This window comes from Patagioenas fasciata, chromosome 17 (genome assembly GCF_037038585.1).
Source record: "Patagioenas fasciata isolate bPatFas1 chromosome 17, bPatFas1.hap1, whole genome shotgun sequence".
In the NCBI taxonomy this organism is placed as follows: domain Eukaryota; kingdom Metazoa; phylum Chordata; class Aves; order Columbiformes; family Columbidae; genus Patagioenas; species Patagioenas fasciata.
Window position 1 is genome coordinate 11,014,923 of NC_092536.1, and position 20,893 is coordinate 11,035,815.

Here is a 20,893-nt window from a genome sequence, read left to right on the forward strand (position 1 = left end):
GAGCCTGGCCCAGGTTGGCCAGAGAGGTGGTGGATGAACCATCCCTGGAGACATCCCAGGCCAGGCTGGACGGGGCTCTGAGCAACCTGAGTTGGTGAAGATGTCCCTGCTCATGGCAGGGGTGGCACTGGGGGAGCTGGGAAGGTCCCTGCAACCCAAACCTTTCTGTGATTCTACGAAAAGCACATGCGCACAGAAGCTGAGACAGCTTCTAGGGATAAGAATAACGAAAATCACCAGGGACAGGGCAGAACGCTGGCTGCCAGAGAACCTTAAGGGCTGCCAGGTGGGACGGGCTCGGGAGCTGTCAGAGTCCCAGTCCTACCTCCTGTGACAGTGAAGTCCCCGCAGAGGTGACAGCTCTGGCAGACGCAGTGAGCAAAGAGCTGAAAAAGGGGGAGAAATGAGAGTGGAGGCAACGGCAGCCGGGGAAGTGATCTCTGCAGGCAGAGCCAGGCTGTGCTTGCTCACATCAAAAACAGAAAAGGGAGTCAACTGGTTAAAGACTAACTTCTAAGCAGCATCTCTGCTGCCCGCAGGTCAGGCAGGGTGGCAGCTCCGCTCCCCTCCCTCCTTCCTTCCCTCCCCAAGACCTCCCCGCTGCAGCAGACTTAATTTCATGGGGTTTTTGCCCAAGCAGCAGGGTGGAAAATGATCATCAGGAGGCAGCGCATGGCAAAGTGCCCTCGTTCCCCGCATCCCCCTGCAAGGTGAGCGGCCCCAGTCCAGTCCCGCTGGGTCGGTACCGCAGAGATTACCAACGAGCTTCCCAAATCGCTCCCCCCATCCCCATCACCCTCCTGGATGCTGAGGAGAGAGACAGCGCAGTCCTGTGTGACAGCGTGAAATTAATATGATTTGGGGGGAAGTTGGCAGTGAGTAATGAGCATCTAAAATACCTCATCTCCACCCCCTTCGCCCCCTGAACTCTTTTAACCCTTCGGCTGCCAGAATGGCAGCAGGATAAGAGGGTGGGAAAAGTAAGAAGTGGGTTAAAAAGAAGCAAAAAGGGGTGATGCAGCCCCCTGGCAATTGAATCAGGGGGCTTGGAAAAGCCATCACTGCTGTCGTTCCAAGCGAGGCTCCATAAGGACACGTCAAAAAGACCTGGGGGGCTGGAAGGGGCCTGAGCCTGTGTCCTTCCAACCTCCCTGGGCAAGTCCCAGGCCACCCATGAACAGAGACAGCCCAACGTGCCCAGAGCATCGATGGGCAGCCCCTCCGCTACCAAACCGTGAAGAGAAGAAGAACAAAGGAGATGGCTTTCCCTGGTATCTATTGGAAAAAAGGTCCCATCTTCAAGGGCTTCTTACGTGAACTCCTGGATATCTAATAAGGATCAATCCCATAACATCACCTCCCTGGGACGAGAAGCCTCAGGAGCTCCCTCCTATATTTATGCACACCAAGCTCTCAAATTTAAGGTCTCTTCTCCTCTGCCAGATGCATGGAAGTGGTCAGGATGCTGCTGGGCAAGGAGGAAAGGGAGGTTGAGAAGACAGATGGTCAGCCCGATCCGCCTTAGCTCGGTTTCTTCGGGAGAAGCAACGCAGGGGCAGGAGCACAGACAGAAACGCTCGTGGTGCCACCAGCTGCAGAAGCCAAGATGGTTCAAATGCCTTTGGCAGGGGGTTGGCCCCGGGGGAGGAAAAAGGCTGCACAAGGAAAGGTCTTTAATTGCAACCATAACCCAAGGCTTAAAATCCACAGGATTGCAAGAGACAGAAATGCCGCAGCAGGCTTGAGGTTTAAAAAAAAAATAATAACGCAAACAGAGATGCAAATAAAGGACAGAGTGTCATCCTGAGGAGAAAACTGTGATTCATTAGAGGCTTGTTCAGGACCCTTCTCATGAAGTGACACTGAAAAATACCCACATGTATGCCAGCGAAAGGCAGGAAGGTGGAGGGGTCGATGTCAGCAAGCAAGAAATCTAGTTAAGAAACACAACGGAGAAAAGAATTTTAAGATCAAGAAAATAATCACCTTGATTGCTTCTTGACTTAAAGGCTAAGACACAAGCTCAAAACTGAGGCCGGTGTGATTTCAACATCACAGATTCTGCAAGCCCTTGGCTGTGCCCAGAGCAGCCTCAGTGGCCAAGGGACAATATTGAAAATGAACAAGAATGGGCTACAATATCATGCAAACCCCTCCACCATGTTTTTCCTTATTTATAGATGCATACATACTCTTAACAATTCAGCCAAAAGGAGATCTTATAATACTAATAGCACTAAGTGGGTTATTTACAGGATACAGCAGCTCCTATAGGTTTTCTTTCTTGCTTCCTATCAAGGACAAAAAGCCCATGCATACACACACACACGGGCCAGCTCCACTCGGCACAGAAAAATGGCAAAAAACCCCAAAGCAAAACCCCAGAGTTACATTTGAATAAGACATGCTGAAAGCAGCCCCTTCCCCATCTCTCCCCACCTCCCCAAGCCCCTCTGCACTGACGAGTGACGGAATCTGTGCGTAGAACTAATTAAGTTCCAGCGGGAGGTTCGGCTTGGTGGCCTGGCAAGAGATGCTTCGGCAGGAGTTGGGAGGAATCGGCCCAGAAACTCTTTTCATTTGCATCGGACAACTGGACTGCGCCAAAGCAAGCAGCCGAAAACGCCTCGGCAGAGGTTTCAGGCGAGCAGGAAAGGGACCTGTGGGTACGGAGTATGTGGAGCGCAGAAAAGGGGAAAAAAATATGAAAAACCAAGTTTGCAATGAACGTTCAAGAAAGGGAAAGAGATGTGCTGAAAAAAAGTCTTCCTTCTGCTTTTGGGAAGATCCACCTTTTAAAGAATCTCTGTCAAGATAACAGAGTTAAACATTTCCTTATCTATGTTAAACACCTTTATGATTCAAACCAAAAAACAGTGCTGAAAACCCATTTCGCTCTCTCCCACCCTCTGGCTCGTTTTGGACAGTGGCCAGTTACATTTCTGGTCTCTGAATATCAGCCAAACGTTGCTGGGTTTGGGTTTCCAGCACCTACGGAAGAGGTCTGAAGAAGGACCAAAAAAAAATTTAATTTATGGTTTTTGAGATAGTAAGAGAAATAAATCAACCCAGCAGATGCACATATTCTCATCTGCAGCGCTCAGCTCATGAGGCTCCAAGTTGCTGCCCAGAAAAGCACCTGCACCCTGCATTTCCCTGTGCCCTGCTCCCACGTACCTGCAATTTGGACACAGGACAAGGATTAGTAAATCCCCTGTGCTAAGCCGGGCTGTAAGGATGCACCTGGGTAAGCTGTGCAGGAGAACAAGGCTATGCACGAACCAAAGGCATCAGACGAGCAGATGACATGGGGTGGTCTGGTTGTCCAGCCTAAGAGGCAAGACTTAGATCTTCCAACATTAGCCACTGGTGGGGTAACAGAGACAGGGGGCAGGAGGAGATCTGGGTTACGTGGTGGGATCACAGGGACCACAGCAGCCCAACAAAATGGCACGAACATCAGCCCCAAGTCTGCTGGAAGGAGAGGAAAATATAACAGTGGAAAAACTCCATCTCCCCCTTGCAAATCGATAAAAGCACTAAAAGCCACCAGTGGGGCAGAACTCCTCAGGCAGGAAAAGAGTCAGCAGTCAACCAAGCAGCTTCCTAACCACACTAGAGGAAACACAGCCAACAAAGGTGAGCTTTTGGCAAGTGCCTTTGAACTGTGTGGGCAGGCAGGGCTCACGCAGGCAGGTGAGAGCCGCACTGGGAGCACTGGGGTGGGAACCTGCAATCCAGAGCAGCATCCTGCACCCCCCACCCCGTGCCAGACACGCTCCTCAGACGCTCAGCAACCCAATGCACAGACTTCGCATCCTAATTAGGCTGCTGGAATCCAGCAATAATGCAAAGCACCACATCATCTGCTGGCATTGTCGGAAGTTGCTTGCATTTTCATCTCCTGAGTTTGTGGCCTGGAACTGGTTCACTGATGCTTCTTCCAGTGCAGTGGGTTTGCACCATAGCTTTGGGGAAACCACCTTTAAAATGGAAACCTGACATTATTATCCCTAGGGACAGAGTGAAACAGGGCTAAAGCGCTGTTAATGTGGGAACCTGTCTGTATGTTGAAGACATCAGAGCACAAACGCATGTGCTCAGATACAAACCACCACCTGTAACCTTGGGCCACCCATGGCCTGGAGCAGGAGCCCGGGGATGGCTCTGGAGATTCCAAATGGACACAGGAGGGAAATTTTTCACAATGAGAACAATCAGCCATTGGAATAATCTCCCCAGGGAAGCGGTGGATTACTTGACATGGGACACTTTAAAGATTTGGCTGGACAGGGTGCTGGGCCAGTTCATCCAGATAGTGCTTTGTCAAGAACAGTTGGACCAGGTGATCCTTGTGGTCTCTTCCAACCTGTGATTCTATGGTTCTATGATCTCAAAGAAGGGCACATCACATTTTTAAACCACTCATTCGTTTCCTCAAGGAAACAACACGGTGATCCCGCTCAACACCAAACCAAACTGCAAGGCATCAATACTGCTGTCAGTGCTCAAATGTGGAAAGAGACGTGTTCCAGTTCTTGCTCCTAAAACCATTTTTGGCAGGTTTCCACCCCAACGTGCACCTCTCAGCAAGATACACGTTCCCCGGTCCTTCCGTGTGCCGGTACCAATGTCCCAATTCACAGAGGAAGCCAGAAAGTTTGGATCCAACACCGACCCGATGGATGGGTGCAGAGCACCCACCGGTGCAGTTGCTTCCCAGGTGTCTTTCCACTTGGGCAGATTCATTTTGTGCACTCCCTTCAAGCATGGTGCCCTGGGACAAGCAAAGGTGTGAGCCACACAAATCCCTCTGGTAGGGCACAGCCCCATTACCAAAGCATCTGAGCACCTGTTTTCACACGCTTATTCTCCCCGGTCCTCCTCAGGAGTTGTGTCTGTTCTCCAAGGCACCTAAGGCCCAATCCACAAAGGTCATTAAGTGAGTGATCAATACTGGTCTGAGTAACACGAGCAAAGAACTGAGCAAGGTGTCCAGAGCGGATCCCACAGGACCAGGCTCTGCAGGTTGCTCTGGTACAGGATTGTGTTCATCTGACTCCACATCAAGCAACAAACGGGGTTGCTGGGCCACAGGCACAAGAATTGCAGAACATCAAGAGGCTCTTTCCTTAACAGAATCAGACTCCTGGGGAAAAGCAGGGGGCATGTTGCTCTGGGGAACATCTCCGTATTCACTGATAATGAGCAGAAACGATCAGCTTTAAGCCAGTGACTACACACACAGGCGAGAGAAGTTTTGGTGGCTTTGCCCATCACCTAAACAGCTGTTCCCCTCTTTTCTGAGTTCTTCAGCCCGGCTCTAACTGCAGACTGACAGTTGGACCATCTTGAGAAAATGACTCAGAAATGCAGCTTAATCTTTTCACAGATATAACCCAGATGAACAGGGAATTAATCCAACAGTGGTTTCTACCACAAGAAAGGGTCAATGATCTGCTCCACCTCCTTCCCCCGGTACTGCAGCCCAGCCTGCCCAACACCAGCACATCCAGCAACACTGCCCCTCAAATTATATTCTCAATATTTTATCTATGTCAATTTAATTTTGGTTTGATTGTAAAGGGCTAAGAGCATAATAAATAGGAAGTTTTACAGCCCTATGAATTGCAGTCATGTTTGCAACGCACGTGCCCTTTCCTCAACTCTGCAAGGTGCTGGGGGGAGTTTCCAGCTGTTGAACAGTGGAGAAATATCTGGACTTTGGCTTTTCACAGGAGGGGGACATCACGGCCGGCAGACAGCAAGGAGCTAAGCAGGAGATTTGGCCCCCCCTAGGACAGGTCTACTGCTGTGGTCGGATGGCAGAAGGAACAGGCAGACCAGTGCACCCCATGGTTACTGGGAATCGCCAAACCTGTCCATCATCTCCAGACCTGCAGCATGGACTTAACAGCTCCTAATCTCCTATCTTATCTCCCTAACATCCCCCCCAGCAGCTCCATCTCCCCCAGCAGAGCCTCCCACCACAAGGAGGGACTTGTGGGGGCTCTGCAGCTCCCCCCACCTCCATGGACCATCTGCCTGCAGGAGGACGGGACGGAGGGAACAATTTTAAGGAGCTACAAGGAAGCAGCAATGGATTTCCAGACATTTCCAGCACAATACCTAGGCTTTTAAAAGCATCACTTGGAGAGTAATCTGACCTTAGACTGCAGCATCGTGCATCCTAGAGCTGTTTGCACTGAACATTCTAATTAATACCGCCCAGCACCCGCTTAACAAACTCACATGTTTATGAAGGGACTAATTTTTTCCCTCCTCTGTCTTTTGGTAGCAAAGATTTCCACGGCTTCGACAGGGCAACGTTACTCCGGGAAGGAGAAATTGTCTCCAGTCATGTAGACTCCATTACTGGGAGAAAGGTGTGAACAGCAAGCATGTCTGGCAGATGGATTCATTATACCACCGTGTCCTTTATAATGGGAAATGAAAAGCCCATTCTGATAACTACACTTTTATAATAATAGGTCAGAAGAAGTGAAAGGCATCATCTTATAAAATTAACTTCATAAAGATTGCCTTTAAAAAAAATATCCCTGCCAGTTTATCCATCGTATCTTTCTTCAGAGATTTTTCTTCTTCTAGAAGAGACACAGATCTAAAGCCCCGTCCCACTGGCTGTCTTCACTTCTACCCTCTATCAGAGGGAATAAATCTGTTTTCTCCTAATCAGTCCCAGGCACTTGTTTTGCCAGATGTAATAAATGCCATGCCTTTGTCAAGACAGAGCATATAGTCATAGGAGTTAAAATTAAAAGAAACACCCACCCCCAAAGGTCTTTGCAAGAAGCAGCATTGCTTTTTTTTATAGGAATATCAGAATACAGAGATAAATACACTCGATAACCTGTTCCATAAGCAGGTATGCACTGGCATACCTTTCAACTGCTTTTTCAGCTAGTCGCTTCTTCAGTCAAACCAAAGTCCAGTCTCTCAGTTGATAATAATTTTATGATTTCAGAGGTTTACACAAAGTGTTTTAATTCAGTTCCTACAGGTGAAAGGGATGGCCAGAGGGACAACAAATCACTTCCCACACTCATGGCGCCGGCACCTGATTTCGCTCTGAATTTTGAGGGTCTGGGTCAGCCACAACTAATTGTCAGGAGAGGGTGATGGTCACTGTAATTTTAGAAGAATTTATAGATACAGACCCAACTGTAAGTTCTTGATACATTTTGCAAAGAAAAGAGGAACCCAAAACATGCTGCTGGAGATGCAACACTTAATAACTGGCTCTTTCAGCAGTATAAGCATTGGTTATGTCAAAGTCCAGGCAGAATTTCTACAGTATCTATTCCTCAGGTTGCATTCAATTTTAAAAAGTCTTCCTAAATCTAATCGTTCGCCCTTTGGGGAAAATAAAACATACATCTCCTTGAAATGTTATACATGGAGTGCAAAACAGCCTTATTTTTAATATTCATGAAAGTTGGTGCAGAGAGGGTAAAGGAAGATAGAAGAAGATGCTCTGAAACAAACAGTTAATTGGAACTTCCAATGAAGGCTACATGGATCTAATGTGATAGATTTTTCAAGGAGCCTAATTTTCAGAAATTGCCAGAGCTCCAATCTGTGACAATGTGGCCTTTCACAGATCTCCAATTCAGCTCGCCACATCTAGAGTTCCTTTTGAAAAAAAAAATCTTGCCATAAAAGCCCCCCAATTTGGTGGCAAAAATTAGTAGCCTTCATGGGATATCAATCCCTTTGTCTCTCCACTCCTAACTCTGGCTCTTTGGGAAGAACTAAGGACCATTTGTCTTTTGTTAGTTTTCCAGGTAGTAAAGATAAGAGTCGAATCTAATAAAGGACTAAAATGGGGGGGGGGGGAGAAACATAACACCCACAAAAGCGAAATCTTCACACCTAGCCCAAAAACAGCCCCTATAATTGAAAAGCATTTCTCCCTCTGAAGAAAATAACACCTATCGGGTCTCGAAAAAAAAAAATAATAATAATAAAAATCCCCTGAGGGTGCGAGAGAGGCTGACACCTCTGCGGAGACGGGCAGACACCCCGACACCTCTGCGGAGATGGGCAGACACCCCGACACCTCTGCGGAGACGGGCAGACACCCCGACACCTCTGCGGAGACGGGCAGAGCCAGCGCCACGCACCCAGCAAAGCCAGCAGCAGCAGCCAAGGGTCACGGAGCCCCGGTCCCTTCCAACCCAAACCAGTCCACAACTCTATGATTTATTCTGCAGGGAGAAGACTTTAGCCCTTAACCAGAGCGTTCGTGACTCCCATACAAAGAAAACTAAGCGTCACCTTTCTCCAGCCCAAGAGTTAGAACTCGATATCCCTTAACTCCAAAAAATGAAAGAAATATGTTTGCTTTGAATTTCCTGCAAACTGTGAGCTTGGGGGAAAAAATCAATTGGAGTTTTATACCCTTTCACAGATGTTTCCCAAGGGACTGGATGGATCTGTTCTCCCATCTGGAATATTGTGTCCAGTTGTGGTCCCTCAGTTCCAGAAGGACAGGGAACTGCTGGAGAGAGTCCAGCGCAGCCACCAAGATGCTGAAGGGAGTGGAGCATCTCCCATGTGAGGAAAGGCTGAGGGAGCTGGGGCTCTGGAGCTGGAGAAGAGGAGACTGAGGGGGGACCTCATCAATGTTTACAGATATATAAAGGGTGAGTGTCAGGAGGATGGAGCCAGGCTCTTCTCAGTGACAACCAGTGATAGGACAAGGGGCAATGGGTGCAAACCGGAACACAGGAGGTTCCACTTAAATTTGAGAAGAAACTTGTTCCCGCTGAGGGTGGCAGAGCCTGGCCCAGGCTGCCCAGGGAGGTTGTGGAGTCTCCTTCTCTGCAGACATTCAAACCCGCCTGGACACCTTCCTGTGGAACCTCAGCTGGGTGTTCCTGCTCCATGGGGGGATTGCACTGGATGAGCTTTTGAGGTCCCTTCTGATCCCTGACATTCTGGGATTCTGTGATTCCTGGGGACAGGCAGGAGGCAACTCCTGGAGAAGGTGGATCCCAAACCCATTGGTGCTGCAGAGGACATGTGTGGTTGTGAGTGTGGGACACAGGTGTCACCAACCCCTTCCAAAGCATAGGACGGTGCAGAGCCTTTCCCCGCGGTTTGCGGGGCTCTCAGAGGAGCTGGGGAAGGACGTTGGGGACACACGGGACAGCCACCATCTGTGCCAACTACTGCAAGGGCACCAACGATGGTGCGGGGCAAGTCCAAGCATTTAAGCAACGAATCCATCAACAATTATATTTAAAAGCATAAAAACAACCAGGGTAGAATTTCCTGAAGTGCACAGGTACAGCAGTTTTCAAAATTTGCTATTCAAAACATCCAACTCCCTTGTTTTGCTGTTCCACTGTCACTAATGCCAACTGGGGGTGCCTTTAGAAAGGAAGACACAGCTCCCTGACAAAGCTCAAAACATGGGAATATTTGCTTGGGGTTATATATCTATTTGTCTGGGGTGATATCCACACAATATATATAGATATGCATACACACTATATATATAAAATACATATATATGTGTATATGTATATTGATTTATTAATTTTTCTCCTGCCCAGGCAATTGCAAAAATTAAAAAAACAAAGACAGAAGGAAGCAGGTTGGGACACATCAGCTGTGGGGCTGAAAAGTGGATTTTGAGCAGGTGAAACAATAGAGGAGATTGTTTGCCCTGCAAATCCTCCCCACCGTCCCTGGGCCCAGGGCTGCTGCCCTGCTCGGTGCTGCCCGGCAGTCCCCAGGCTGGCAGTCCCTTGCTGTCCCCATCCATCCTTTCCTGGGCAGGCTAAGAGTGCCCCCTGCAGCCACGCCGGCCCTGCCGAGCAATTGTTCGCAATTGGAAATAAATAAATAACGAAATACAAATAAGACAGGTTCCTAAATGCAGAAAGAGCTAAAAGCTCCAGAGCAAAGGCATCTGATTTAAAAATCACATTAAAAAAAAAAAGCAATCTAGGAGGATGAAGTGTTTAGTAGCGCTCTGTCATACTTGGTTTTAGCCACTCCGAAGGGAAGGAGGGATGGCAGGGGCAAAGGGAGGATTGTGGGTCCCCTCCCAAGCCGTTGGCTTTTGTTTTAAGGATAAAAACAACATCTCTGAATATCCTAGGTAAATGAAACGGATGTTCACGTGTCGCCCAGAGAGCGCTGTCAACAGCGCACGCGGCTTGAAGCTGCGTGTTCCTTGCAATATTAATCAGACAGCTCCTCCACCCCCCCGCTCCACATCACCGAGGTGCCAGACAAGACAGGAAGGAAAAAAACACACCAAAACCCACAGTCTCTGCTGGGCTTGTCTGGCCTCGTGATACACGTAAGCCTCCTAGCTCCTTGAACTTAACCCAGGGCCCTAGAAGGCAAATAGATCCCCCTGGTTTTGTTTGCTCCAGGTTTACAAAGGTCACGTCTGTAGTCGCACCATGTGTGGGGTGTAAATTAGCGATGCCCCACGAACTAAGCAGGGTAATTTAGAAGCCCAGTTTCTTCGCCCTCCAAGGGCAGTGCTGAAGCTAAAGCATCCAAGCTGCACAGCACGAGCAAGAAAAACCTTTTGCTCTTCTACAAGGATCTTTACGTTGTGCCAACCATCACCCAGCAATGCGTGGCCAAGAGTCAAGTCTGCAGTCAGTTAAACCCCCCGAGCTCATCCCAAAACCGTGTTGCAACACAGAGCCTTCCTCATCACCTTACACCTCGCAACGAAACAGCCGACCAGCTGCACAGGAACCACTGTCCTTACCGGTGGTCATGACAGGAGAATATCACACGCTAATAAAGTCGGTAAAATTCATTGTACATACCAAAATGCATAATTTTGCCCCCAGGCAACAAAACGCTGCTGTGTGGCTCTCACAAGCCAGTTTTCAGTGTGTGGTCTGGGAGGTTTTAAAGGGTTAAGTGATTCCTCAACTCTGTCCCTTTGGGAGGAAACACCACAGCCCTGACCAGAAGAAAGCGCCTGCTTTCTGCTGAGACCCAGGCAGAAGAGCCACCTCCCAACACAGCCCCTCAACATGCCCTGCAGATGTGAATTATCACTCTTATTTTGCAGAGATGGACATAAATTCCCCCAAATTCCTTCCACAAGCCAGCAGTGGAGCAGGGACCATGGCCTGGGTCAGTGAGCAAAAGATTCTCATCCTGGGAGGAGAAAAGATGCCATAATGCTGTGTTGTGTAAGGTTTCACCTCTTTTCCAGGATGCATTACAAGGCTTAACAAGTCACAGCACAAAAGGCTGAGGATAAAAAGAAAACAGAGATCAGCCAGTGCACAAAAAAACCAGAGGCTGGGATCCTAAAAATCCCTATTGACTGCTCGGCACCACCCCAGGCAGGTCTCACAGCTGACAAGGTATTTCTTGCTAGAGAGGGAATTACAGACCTGCACCCCAACAGACACAGGGCTGCAACTGCAGGGCAACACGCCACCGATAACGTGAGGAACATGCAGCGAAACGCTCACAGAAGGCAAAGCAAGGTGTGAGCGCTCCCTCCACAACGGGAAGGAGCTAAACCATCACGTGGGACAGACAGATGGAGGAGGGAGCCAGCTCCAGCTAAAACCTTTCCAGCAAGGTGTCTGTGGTGGCTCTCGGTGCTCCTCCCCAGCCAGGGGAAAAAGCTGCCACACGCCTTTCAGGCAAGAGGGAAAAATAAACATCCAAGGTTATGTCATTTACTGGCCAGGTGGGGAGGTCTGGAAGCTCCGCAGGTGTCTGCTGCATGGTGATGGGCCACCATGTCCCACAGCTCCAGCCAAAACACTGCCTGATGTCTCACCAGCACAATTTCTACACTGGTAAAACCTACCAAGCTATTTGTTTGTACATTCAGCTTGTTTACTTCCACAAAGAAATCAAATTTCATATTTACAACCCAATAGGAAGATCCTGTATGAAAATATTATTGCTTCCAGTTCAGAGCACGCCACAGTCCCAATGGAAAGTGCCTTCTTACCTGAAGAGCTCCCTGATTTCCCGGACAGTGGCCTGGAACGGGATGTTTCGCACCAAGATTTTGGAAGTTGTCTGCTTCTTCACGGTTTGTTTCTTTCGGGATGATTTCACAGTGTGTCTGTGAAGTCAAGAGTAAGGGCAGGTAAGGACCAGCCCGCAGCAAAACACCCATCGCATCCCGGCTCCTCCAAAATTAGGAATGCAGAAATATCAGCCAGCAGGCTCACAGACATCCTCACTGGCATCAATCAAAACTTCATATAGTACACTGAGAAGGGATGCATTCAAGTGATTTAAATCCTACATCTGAATATCAGTTTCGAGCTTGCTGATTGCAACCTCAGTTGAGGTCAGGCAGCATCAAATCTTGTCCATTCGATTGTCAGGAGAACATACTATTTGATATATTAAAAATAAATAGCTTAATATAAACTAATTTTGATTCTCTTACTGGCTGAGAAAACAGCAAATGAAATTTTTGAACTATATATTTTTTTTTTTCCTTAGAAATGTAAATTGCACTTGAACGAGATGAGAATTTACCCAATACAAAACACAGCAGCTTATTTCATAATGAAAGAGGAATTCATTGTAGGCTGGATACCAACTGAAGCACTTTTTAAAATCAAAATGGAAGAAAAAGGTATATTAAAAAACTGAAATATAAACCACAGATAGGGAGCTGTCAGAATGCTTCTGGTCCCCAGAGGCCAATTTTCAAACAAATTTTGATATTTAAGAGATACCTCCTACAGGAGGGTTTCCAAAGTGTCTAAAGGGCAGTTTTTAGGTGCCAACATTCACCTTCAAGCATCGGGATTAATTTTCTGCTTTGCACTTAGAAGACTGTACTGAATAAAAACTAGGAAAGGAACCCTAAAAAGCAGGACTTGACCCCCAAGTAAACTCATCCACAAGTGACCATCTGCCCTACACCCGACTGCCCAAACAAAACAAGTTAAATCCAAAGTTGTTTTCAAGCAAGGAAGAAATCTGTAAATATAGATTTGATCAGAATCGGCAGCAGAACATCATTCTTAAGCTCCTGTTCTCCCTGATAAACTTGGGTAAAATATTTCATCACCCAGAGAATATTTATCTTCAAGAATTCTGGAAGCCGGGCCACAGTGGATTTTGCAGCGCTGACCGAACTGTCACCAAAGCAGAGGTTCCAGAGGAGCCTTTTCCTTCACTGTGGAAGAAAACTCAAGAGCCTGGTTCTCACTTTGGGCTCATTTTTGGGGTCCCAGCACACTGCATGCTGCTTGGGGATTTTAACTAGAAATACATCATGTAATAAGTGAACATCCTCGCATCAGCTATTCATCATCCCTTTGAGTAAAGCACAACAAAGGCTGACGGGTTAAACAGTCTGAGTGCTACTGATCACATCCCTCACGATGCAGAGACGCTTGTTAAGAAATTAAGAACCTGCCAAGTATTCCTGCAGCTTAAAGGTAACCACGTTACAAACGTGAGGCATAAGCTTTACCTGAGAGCTCTCTCTGAGATTTTCACTTCCAGCTTATGGCCATCTACAGAGCAGCCCTAGAAATTTAAACAAAAAAACAACAACAACAACAAAGTCACCGCAGCTTCCAAGATACAAGTACAGCATTTCACACCTTGCTCTTTCCCATATATTCTTCCCCTTCTCCCCACCAAAGCTTTTCTCTGTTGAACGTCTCTCATGCAAGACAAGGTTTCTAATACGAGGTTGGAGACATCTTGATTAACCAAAGCAGCAGCCCTGTGACTGTCATTATTTTTTCTGCAAAGAGCCAACAATGTCTCATACAGCAAGAAAATCTGTTCTTGCTTCCTGTGCCTCAGTTTTCTGCAGACAGACAACACAGCACACAATGCACACTGGGATCCTGGAGCCCTGCTGCCCTCTTCCTCCACAAAATACCCATTTTCCTCCTTTCTCTCTTCCCCAGGATTCTGCTTTTCCAGAGGATGGAGAAATCGCATCTACCCCAAAACTACCTAGACTGCAGAAAGGGAAATATTGAAGGCGAGACTCAAGGCTTGTGGTCACTGGACATGCACAATTACACAGAGTAATGCCTTCACATCTGCCTAGAACAGGATCACTCCCTGTTCCAACAGCAGAGGGAATGATTTATTCCTTATTCCAGCCAAGCCCTGCGCCCTGTGTCACAGAGAAGGCTGGAAGACCCTGAAGCAATGGCAGATCACAGAGGGTAGAGCTGAACTCCGCAGCACTAAATACTAAGTAGTATTTATTTTCATTCTGAGTGGGGGCCTGGGTCTCTGTCACTCTTCAAAGGGAAACTTCGCAGAATAAACTCATTACATTTCAATCATTACACATTTTCTGCCACCTCCACACTGGATCAGCACTCTTCTGCAGGAGGTCTTGTCCCTCTACACACCCTTTTCCCCCACAAACCTGGCCCATTTCACAGGCTCCTCTGTCTGCACCGTGTAATTCACAGCATGGACATCCTACATTTGGAACCTCATGGTTCATCTACACCTTCACCCACCATCTCTGGAAAGAAATCTCGCCCAGCTTACCTGGAGCCGGCGCAGGGCTTTCTGGGCGCTCTCAGGCTTCTTGTACTCCACAAATCCAAAGCCCATGGAAAGTAAAGCACCTGTCGGAAGAGAAAGGCGACTCATTAAGCTATAGGGAAATTATGATGATATTAAGCAAAAGGTTTAAAAACAAATCAGAAGCAAGCACCAATTGTCAAAATTCTGGGGATGAAAACTAATAGCCCAGGCAAAGGGCCACCATGCCCATGGACTGACACCGACACCATTCACAGGAACCCGGTCCTGACTTGTTTTGTGCAAGATGCTGCTCTAGAGCAGCTCATTTTGGAGCTGATGTCAAAGAGGAGTTATAACCAACACTGCCTGCAAAACAGATTTTTTACTTGGCATAATTTCAGTGCAACCTCCTTAAATAAAACACCAGGTCCTACAAAACAACCGCCAGTCATAGTCATGTAAAATGATCCCATGACAGACACACAAACGTTTATTTATACACAAAACTATTTCTTCATGAGTGAAATGAGACTTTCATCTGGAAAAACTGCCAACTACCCAGAAACGGGTATGACTTTTGTTGCAGGACAGCAATGTGCAGGTTGTAGTCTGGTCCCCAGAGGGAACACTTCTAACCTGCAACCCCTTCAGAAATTCATTTTGGCCAGCACATGAGCAGTGTTGAAGACTTCATTTCTTTTTCTTTCATTGTATCTGAGTTTTCAAGCATCCCAACGCAAGAGGAGCCCTGCTAAGGCAAAATCCCATAAAGCTGTGTGACCCCCTCACCTAAAATCTGGAAGAAAGACACAGCCCACCTGGCAAGTGCTTGCCTTAAGCAAACTTTGCTCAGAAAGCAAGCGCAGACAACGCAACAGGCAAAAGCACTTGTCACCGCAGCCTGCTGGGTTCGAAGCTGGCAGGCAGAAGGCAAACGGAGCCCACTCAGCACAGCATTCAGCCAGGCATCCTTGAAGATCCCGGATAAAGCTTGTCATATGCAGGTTTAATCTTCACAGGGCATCGGTTCCTTTCAACTTACATCCCGCTCTCTTCGGTGACCCTGAAAGAGTTGGCTCCTCTATCCTGATCTCAAGAGAATGCCACATCTCCACAAATCCCACAATCGAGCTTAACCTTCTAGACTGAACCCCAGGGTATTTTTGGTCATTGTTTTCAAGCCATTTCAACAGGCGCACTTCTAGAAACACTAAGGATTTCGCCAACGAGAACACAAATGCTCCGGCAGATGAATGCTAAAGCAATGCCACACCTGAGCCCTCAGCAACCAGGCGAGGGAAGGAATTGAACAGCAGCATCTAGAGTACCTGCTTTGTCTTTCTTCTTGGATATTGTGCAGCTCTTCACAGCTCCCACTTTGGAGAATGTCTGCAAGGAATTCAGACACGTGATTCAGTTCCCTTTGTCACAGGCTTGCAACTCAACTCGAGTGACAACGTGGCTCTCTTCCAGAGCCAGAAGCACACGCTCACAAGCCCACCTCCCCCGGTGCACACCTGACAAGCCATCAGTGCAGCTGTGTCTTATAAAATTATTTCTGTACAAATATACACCCACATAAACGCAGACTTTTAAAGAAATCAATAAACACGTTCCCAGAAATCCTCCATCACTCCTCAGAAACCGCACAGGGATCTGGGGCGGCTCTGGAGGAACACTGTGGGTTACAAGATGCCCTCACACCCAAGAAAGGACCTTGGTGGGAGGTGAATCCTGTGATGTCCCTTGGATATGGCTCCTTCCACAGCCATGCAGGGTGATGCCTTACAGTGACAATTAATTCAACTCCTTCAGAAAACTGGAGCCCGAAGGCAGAAAAAGCAGCAAGGACAAGTCTCAGTTCTCCTCTGAACATTCACATTTGCTCCCAGACTCAACCAGACCAGGTCTGTACTAGTACAGCAGTCCCAAAGTAGGGGTGCTTGGGTCCACGATGGACTGACATTGCATCAGTGTTTTTGGGCCACAAAATGTGGCTTTTCATATGGCTACAAAAAGTGGCAGAGATGGGAACTCCCTGTTGCTTTTCCCTATTTTGCTATTAACATCCCTTTAAAAACGTTACCATCTCTCCCAAGTGCTTTGCTGAGGTAAAGCAGCACAGACAGCTCAATGTGGGTAGAAGCTTAGATAAAAAGCACATCTCAGCAAAACTATCATTTATTTATTTATTGTCTTAACACCCAAAGCAGCACTGAAGCTGCAAAAGTGCTTTTCCCAAGGAGAAACATCACAGAAAGCAGGGGAATCGAGTCTTAAAAGATTTACTACTGCCTCCGCCTTTCCCGAGTTGGATTAAACTCCATCAAAACTGTTTCAGATATGTTTGTCTAATTGATGCCTGAAACCCCAAAGCTTTGCTCCACCAGGCATCTCAGTCTGGACCCCAAGCACATGCTCGACCTGCTCCTGCTCCATCTGAGCAGACCATGCTAAGCAAAACCAGTTCCCCTCTGCTCCACCTATGGCTCACCTCCCTCAGTGTGTCTTCTGTGGTAGCAAAGTTGAGGTTTTTGATGAACAAAGTACACCCTGGAATACTTTCTTCTTCCTCTTCCTCCTCCCCCTCCTCTTCTTCCTCTTCTTCCCGTGCTGCCGTTTCCTCTGAGCCCTTTACAGCTGAGTCGGCGTCATGATCTGAAACAAAAGAATAAATCCAACTTTACAAGGAATAACACTCAAGTTTTGGGGGAGGTTGTCCCCTGCCCCAGCTGAAGAAGCTACAGCTCCAGCAGGAACAGGCCACTTCTCTACTGGCTCTCTGTAGGTGGACATGGACTGACACAGGTTCAGAGTATATGAACATAACCCAGTGGATGCCAAAATATCACCTATTCTTTGAGTGCAGAAACTCCACAAACTGTTTCTCCAGCACTCAGACACCCACACACCAAACCCAGCCAGACACCTGCTGAATAAGGGCCCCCAAAATGTGCTTGAGGATCCTTCTGTGCTGCCCAAAACCCCAACTCTCACCAATATATACCCACAGCATGTTAAATAAAATCCCAAACACATACTGAGGGCAATGAAGAACTGCACCCAGAACACTGGTTGTGGTCTTAAAGGGCTTCGCTACAGCATTAGCACTTCTAGGGCCATGGGTTTCTACTCCCTGGCCCACAAACCTCACTCAGGCCAACAGCAATGCACACTCCTCTGTACAAACCTTGCTCTGGGATTCTGCAAAGGCAAAACCATAAAAAGAAAACCAAGTAATCAAGTTGCAATTCAGTAGACAGCACAAAACTTTCCTCTGGGGCACCAAAGCCCCACCACAGAGCTGCGAGCTCCTGCCCACAGCTGGAAGGTGAACAGAAACCTGGACAATGGGCAAATCTGCTGGTATTAGAGGTTGCTCTTAGCAAGGAGGAAGGATTTGGCAACTGCCTTTTGACTCTCTGCATCCATCTATTTCCCTCTCTTCCCAACTTCTAAAATGGCTTTATAATTTCTACTGTACCTAACATGATGAAGAAGCCTCAAAGCTACTGAGCTTTCACACAGGCAGGAGGGTGAGGATCCCACCTGTTGGATCCCACACTGAAGCAGCACCTGCAGTGGGACGAGGCCCTTACTAGAAACCAGAGAGTACACACAAACTCTCACCCCTGACTCACCAATTCCTTCCTTTCTTTGTTCAACCACTTGGCTTTTAGAGCAGTTTCATCCCCCCAGCACAGCCAATGCTGTGCTCAGAAGGGGCAAACTATGCATCTCCCTTTGGCATTAACATCCTACTCTGTCCCAAGGTCTTACTCTTACCAGGTACTGGCTTTGCTTTGCCTTCCTTTTCTGGAGCCTCAGGGCTTTTTTTCGGAGGGGTGGGGTTGACAAAGACACCCATTGGAGCCCATTCCAGATACAACGGCACAGAATGAAACTGTAAAGAGAACACAGGAGAGCCATGAAGAGCAGCAGGTAAGGATCGAAGGGAATAAAAAACAGCTCTTGGCTTTATTTTCCTCTCAACTCTGTAATGGAAAACAATAGTGGAAAAGCTGAGCAACTCTTTCAAGCTGGCTAAACCTTCTTTCACCAAAGGAGAGTCTGTATCCAGCCTCTCAAAGGACCACAGTCAACCATGTACCCCGCTCCTGTACTACGAGAGGTGAAAGAAACGCTCTCCAGGTCACCAAGGCTTTTCTACATGTGTCACTGCCCCCTTGTACAGCTGTCTTGTGCAGGTTGAGAGCTCTGCTCAGCCACTGCTGCACAGGATGCACCAGGCACCTCCTTAACTCCAAGGGTTAGAGTAACAGCAGTCTCTGGGATAACTCATTTCCCTCAAAAGTCTTCTGTGTTTCACATTTGCAGCAAGTGCTCCTTTCTGCAGCTGCCCAAGCAGTCGACATCCATGCTCACCCTGGAGTAGGCCAGCCTCATGAACGCCTGCTTGGCCTCTGTTGGCTCCAGGAACTCCACGATGGCTGTGACGCCTCCCTCCGGCAGCAGCACCCGACCCAGGCTGCCGTGTTTGCTGAAGACGTCCTCCAGCTCTGCCACGCTGGTGCCGGCAGGGAGGTTCTTGACCAGGATCACCGTTTTGCTCCGCTCAGCAGCAGCCTGCCACATTCCACAGGGGAAAAAGGGGGAGATTAGATTTAAAAAAGCAAAACCCAGTATCTTACTGACTGAAGATTTCAGACCAAGCATGCCGTGCTCTCTTACTCTGTGTCACCCCTTCCCAGGATCCAAGAGGGCCAAGAGCCATTTAGAAAACACTCCCTATAAGAGGGTTCACCATGAGGGTGGTGAGAGCCTGGCCCAGGTTGGCCAGAGAGGTCGTGGATGAACCATCCCTGGAGACATCCCAGGCCAGGCTGGATGGGGCTCTGAGTAACCTGAGCTAGTGAAGATGTCCCTGCTCATGGCAAGAGGGTGGAACAAGATGATCTTTAAGGTTCATTCCAACCCAAACCCTTCCATGATTCTGAGATTCACGTCCTAGTATGACGACTCCTGCTCCACAAACGTTTGTGCATGGAGGCTTCAGCTCCAGATCCACCCTGGTGTAGACACGGAACTCCTCCTCTGCCTACAGCACACCGACCATCATACTATAAGCCATCACAACACATATTTCAACAATCCTGAAGGCAGTTGCATTTTCAAATGGACAGAAAATTTCCTGACCCACGTAAGGGTCCAATTCTGCTAGACACTGAGGAGTTAATTGCTAATTTCTAAGAGAGTTGAGGACACTAGGACTAGGCCACCACATAGAAGATGCAGGTCCATGCTGCTGCCTCTAGCTGAGCATCTCACCTGGCTGAAGGAATCCAGGCTGACTCCGTTTTCAACAAGGAACCGACGAATTTCCTGGGCCAGCTCGGTTTCTCCCAGGGCGACCCTCACCGCCACGCTGTCTTTACTCTCCTGCAGGCAAGATCAAGCGACAATGTGACAAAACTAAAAAAGAGGGAAGTAAAGCACCTGATCCAGTTAGATGCTGGGCACCTGCTGCTCCCATAAGCACATGCAAAGGGAATTTGGCAGAGAGCATGTAGGTAAGATGCTCCAGCTGCTCTGAAGCTGCTGGGAGTTTTGCTGTTGGAGTCAGAATGCTTCCCAAGGCAAAATGCAGTTTCCAGGAAGGATCTGAGCTAACAACTAGTTATGTAGAAATGCAAAATTAATGGGCAGGAGAGCTGGGAATGTGACTTTGTCTTCCAGTGACAATGGATTGTTAGGCTCAGATCCCACAGGGAGGCTACAGCACCACTGATCTCTCAGCCTGTGTGGTGTTTGTGGATACACAGAGGCTTCTGTTGCACAAGATCAGACAGGACCTCGGCACGAGGTAACTGATAGGGAAATCATCTCCCACCCCAGCTGCTCAATAACCCAACTCACATGATCCAGCACTTGGCTTTTGGAAGCATTGTACTTCTGAGCGACGGCATCAGCCACGGCATTTGTCCCCACAAAGAGCGTGTTCCAGTTGTGAGAGCTGGAAAGAGAATGGAGAGTCAGGTTCAGAGTCATCCAGTTCATTTTTCCACTGGTGCCTCTCAACAGTCCTGGGTAAAAACAGCTTTGAATTCCACCAGAGTGAAGAGTTAAAGGGAAAGAAGGATGGAACAATCTTAGAGAAGAGACAGGATGATGGAAACACGGCCAGTGCGCGAACAGAAAGGCAGCACCGGAGGCAGCTTCGCTTTGCTTCCCTGGAGGTCACTGCCTGGAGTTCTGCAGTTACAGCTGGAAGTTCCTATCTTGGCTCACAGAAACAGATGTTTTCTTCAACTGGTTTCCTAAAAGCACAAAGCTCATGCAAGGTGCATCCCTTTCCCTTCAAGTTAGAAAGGATCAGCCACTTTCAAACTAATTGGTCACAGAGAAAGAAAAAAGTTCCTATAAGTTTTGG

At 47.9% G+C, this 20,893-nt stretch overlaps 1 protein-coding gene across 1 annotated transcript in view; it reads right to left on the bottom strand.

The window, feature by feature from the left end:
- RBM19 (RNA binding motif protein 19) overlaps positions 1 to 20,893 on the bottom strand; it is a 63,681-nt gene that overhangs the window by 33,489 nt on the left and 9,299 nt on the right. The window contains exons 13-21 of the mRNA XM_065851874.2: positions 20,380 to 20,476; positions 19,792 to 19,902; positions 18,889 to 19,089; positions 18,289 to 18,406; positions 16,997 to 17,160; positions 15,831 to 15,891; positions 14,524 to 14,603; positions 13,472 to 13,527; positions 11,981 to 12,097 (exon numbers count right to left, since the gene is read on the bottom strand). Coding sequence (XP_065707946.1) covers positions 11,981 to 12,097; positions 13,472 to 13,527; positions 14,524 to 14,603; positions 15,831 to 15,891; positions 16,997 to 17,160; positions 18,289 to 18,406; positions 18,889 to 19,089; positions 19,792 to 19,902; positions 20,380 to 20,476 — 1,005 coding nt within the window. The remainder of the gene's footprint in view (positions 1 to 11,980; positions 12,098 to 13,471; positions 13,528 to 14,523; positions 14,604 to 15,830; positions 15,892 to 16,996; positions 17,161 to 18,288; positions 18,407 to 18,888; positions 19,090 to 19,791; positions 19,903 to 20,379; positions 20,477 to 20,893) is intronic.